Consider the following 1,945-nt stretch of genomic DNA (forward strand, 5'->3'; position numbering starts at 1 on the left):
TAGTCCAACTTCTGACAGAAAGTTGACTTGGGCGCCTTGAGCAGAGGAGGGGTTGGGAGCAAACTTAACTTCGACTCCTTGGTCATTGGTCACAGTGACGGTCCGGTTGGCACAATCTAACAAGCCTTGGTGCTTGATGAGCCAATTCATTCCTAAGATCACATCCAAGCCTTGTGATCTTAAGATGATAAGGTCTGCTTGGAAGTCTACCCCGTTAATGACAATCCCGACTCCTTTACATCCTATCTTTGCTCTCATCTCTGCTCCGGGGGTTTGTACCACCATAGGGTTATTCAGGGGTGTAGGGGTCATGGCACTTTTTAGTGCAAAGCTTTGGGTGACAAATGAATGTGTGGCTCCAGAATCAAACAAGACAGTTGTAGGTGTTGAGTTGACAAGGAACGTACCCAGCACGACATCTGGGTCTTCCTGGGCTTCCTCAGGAGTGACATGATTCACACGACCCCTGCCGTTGTTGCGCGGGTTGCGGGGAGCTTGGTTCCTTGGTGGCATTCCACGGCCTTGTCCTGGGTTCTGCGAATTGGGGCGCGGGGCGTCGGGCTTCTTGTTGGGGCAATCCTTGGAGTAGTGTCCTGCCTGACCACATCCAAAGCAAGTGACTTGGTTGGGGTTGCTGCTCTTGCCGGCATTGTTATTGGGGTTGTTGTAAGCTGGCCTAGGTTGGCATACTGCTGGGGTGGATAGTTGGTGTGGGGTGCAGGAGCTCTTGGCTGCTGGTAGGTTGGCTTGACCGGGGCTGGCTGCCACGGGCGAGGCTTCTGGTTGCTGGAGCTACCCTTGCTGATCATCTTGCGCTTACGGGTGTCATCCAAAGCACGTCGCTTATCTTCAAGCATGAGTGCCTTGTTCACCAGATCAGGAAAGGTCGGGCAGTCACACACAACAAGCGAGTACTGCAGAGTCTGGTTAAGGCCTTCCATGAAGTGCTCCCTTTTGGCAGCATCAGTGCTGACATCTTCAGGGGCATACCTTGAGAGGACACTGAACTTCTGCATGTACTCCTTGACAGTGCTACTACCTTGCTTCAGGGCTCGGAACTCACGCTTCTTGATGGCCATGATTCCGGAAGGAATGTGGGCTTTGCGGAATTCTGCCTTGAAGTCATTCCAAGTGATGTTTCGCTCAGCATGCATGGCCTTGAATCCATCCCACCAAGCTCTAGCAGTTCCCCCGAGACAGTGAGCAGCATATGCCACCTTCTCACGGTCCTCAGTGCATCCGACTAGTTCCAGCAGATCCTCAATGGTGCGGATCCAGTCGTCTGCATCCAGGGGTTCAGCAGTCTCGATGAAGGTGGGTGGTGCATGCTTTTTGAACTCCACCAACATGGAACGTCCATTGCCGTTTCCCGCCGGTTGGCGGTTGACAGCTTGAGCAATAATCTGGAGGGCTGCAGTGTTGGCTTGGCGTTCCTCTCGGAATGCTTGGAGAAGCTGAGCCATGTCCATATTTGGAGGTGGTGGCGGTGGTGGAACTTGTCCTTGGGTTTGGTCCTGACTGGCTCCTTCTCCGGCTTCTTGCTGCTGGGTAGAGGTACCAGTACGAGTTACAACAGGCATCCTGTTGGAGCGATCAAGGTCTCATGATTGGGAAAGATGGGAAAAGCAATATAGATGGGATGCCTAGTAAGGGGGTTGGTATGACACTAATTGTTTTCATGCAAGGGCCAAAAGGCCAAACACATTCATTAAAATCCAAATGATGTAGTCGCTTACAAGTTCCCGAAGGAAAGCACGACGTCCATCAAACACATCAAAAGCAAACACAATACTACATGGTTTCATATGAACCATTACATGGACTCGACTTCGCATAGGGGTACACGACCTATCCTACCGTAGGGGTTACTAACGGGCATATCCGGGTTGCGAATGATACCTAAGTGGTGGAATGCTCGGTCGCGTAGTCTGGCTCTTCTAGGTCT

The 1,945-nt window shown here is 51.8% G+C and overlaps 1 protein-coding gene across 1 annotated transcript; it reads right to left on the bottom strand.

Moving 5' to 3' along the window:
• Positions 1-455: 455 nt before the first annotated feature.
• On the bottom strand, positions 456-1,580 carry LOC147964979 (uncharacterized). The gene has a single exon (XM_087527387.1). It carries the CDS (start codon positions 1,578-1,580, stop codon positions 456-458), a length of 1,125 nt encoding a protein of 374 aa, XP_087383513.1.
• Between the last annotated feature and the right edge of the window lie 365 nt (positions 1,581-1,945).

This window comes from Triticum urartu, chromosome 6A, assembly GCF_056163025.1.
Source record: "Triticum urartu cultivar PI428250 chromosome 6A, HENAU_Tu73, whole genome shotgun sequence".
NCBI classification, from domain to species: Eukaryota; Viridiplantae; Streptophyta; class Magnoliopsida; order Poales; family Poaceae; genus Triticum; species Triticum urartu.

Coding starts and splice junctions, on each gene's coding strand:
- LOC147964979 (XM_087527387.1), bottom strand. CDS start 1,580: ATGCCTGTTGTAACTCGTACTGGTACCTCTACCCAGCAGCAAGAAGCC.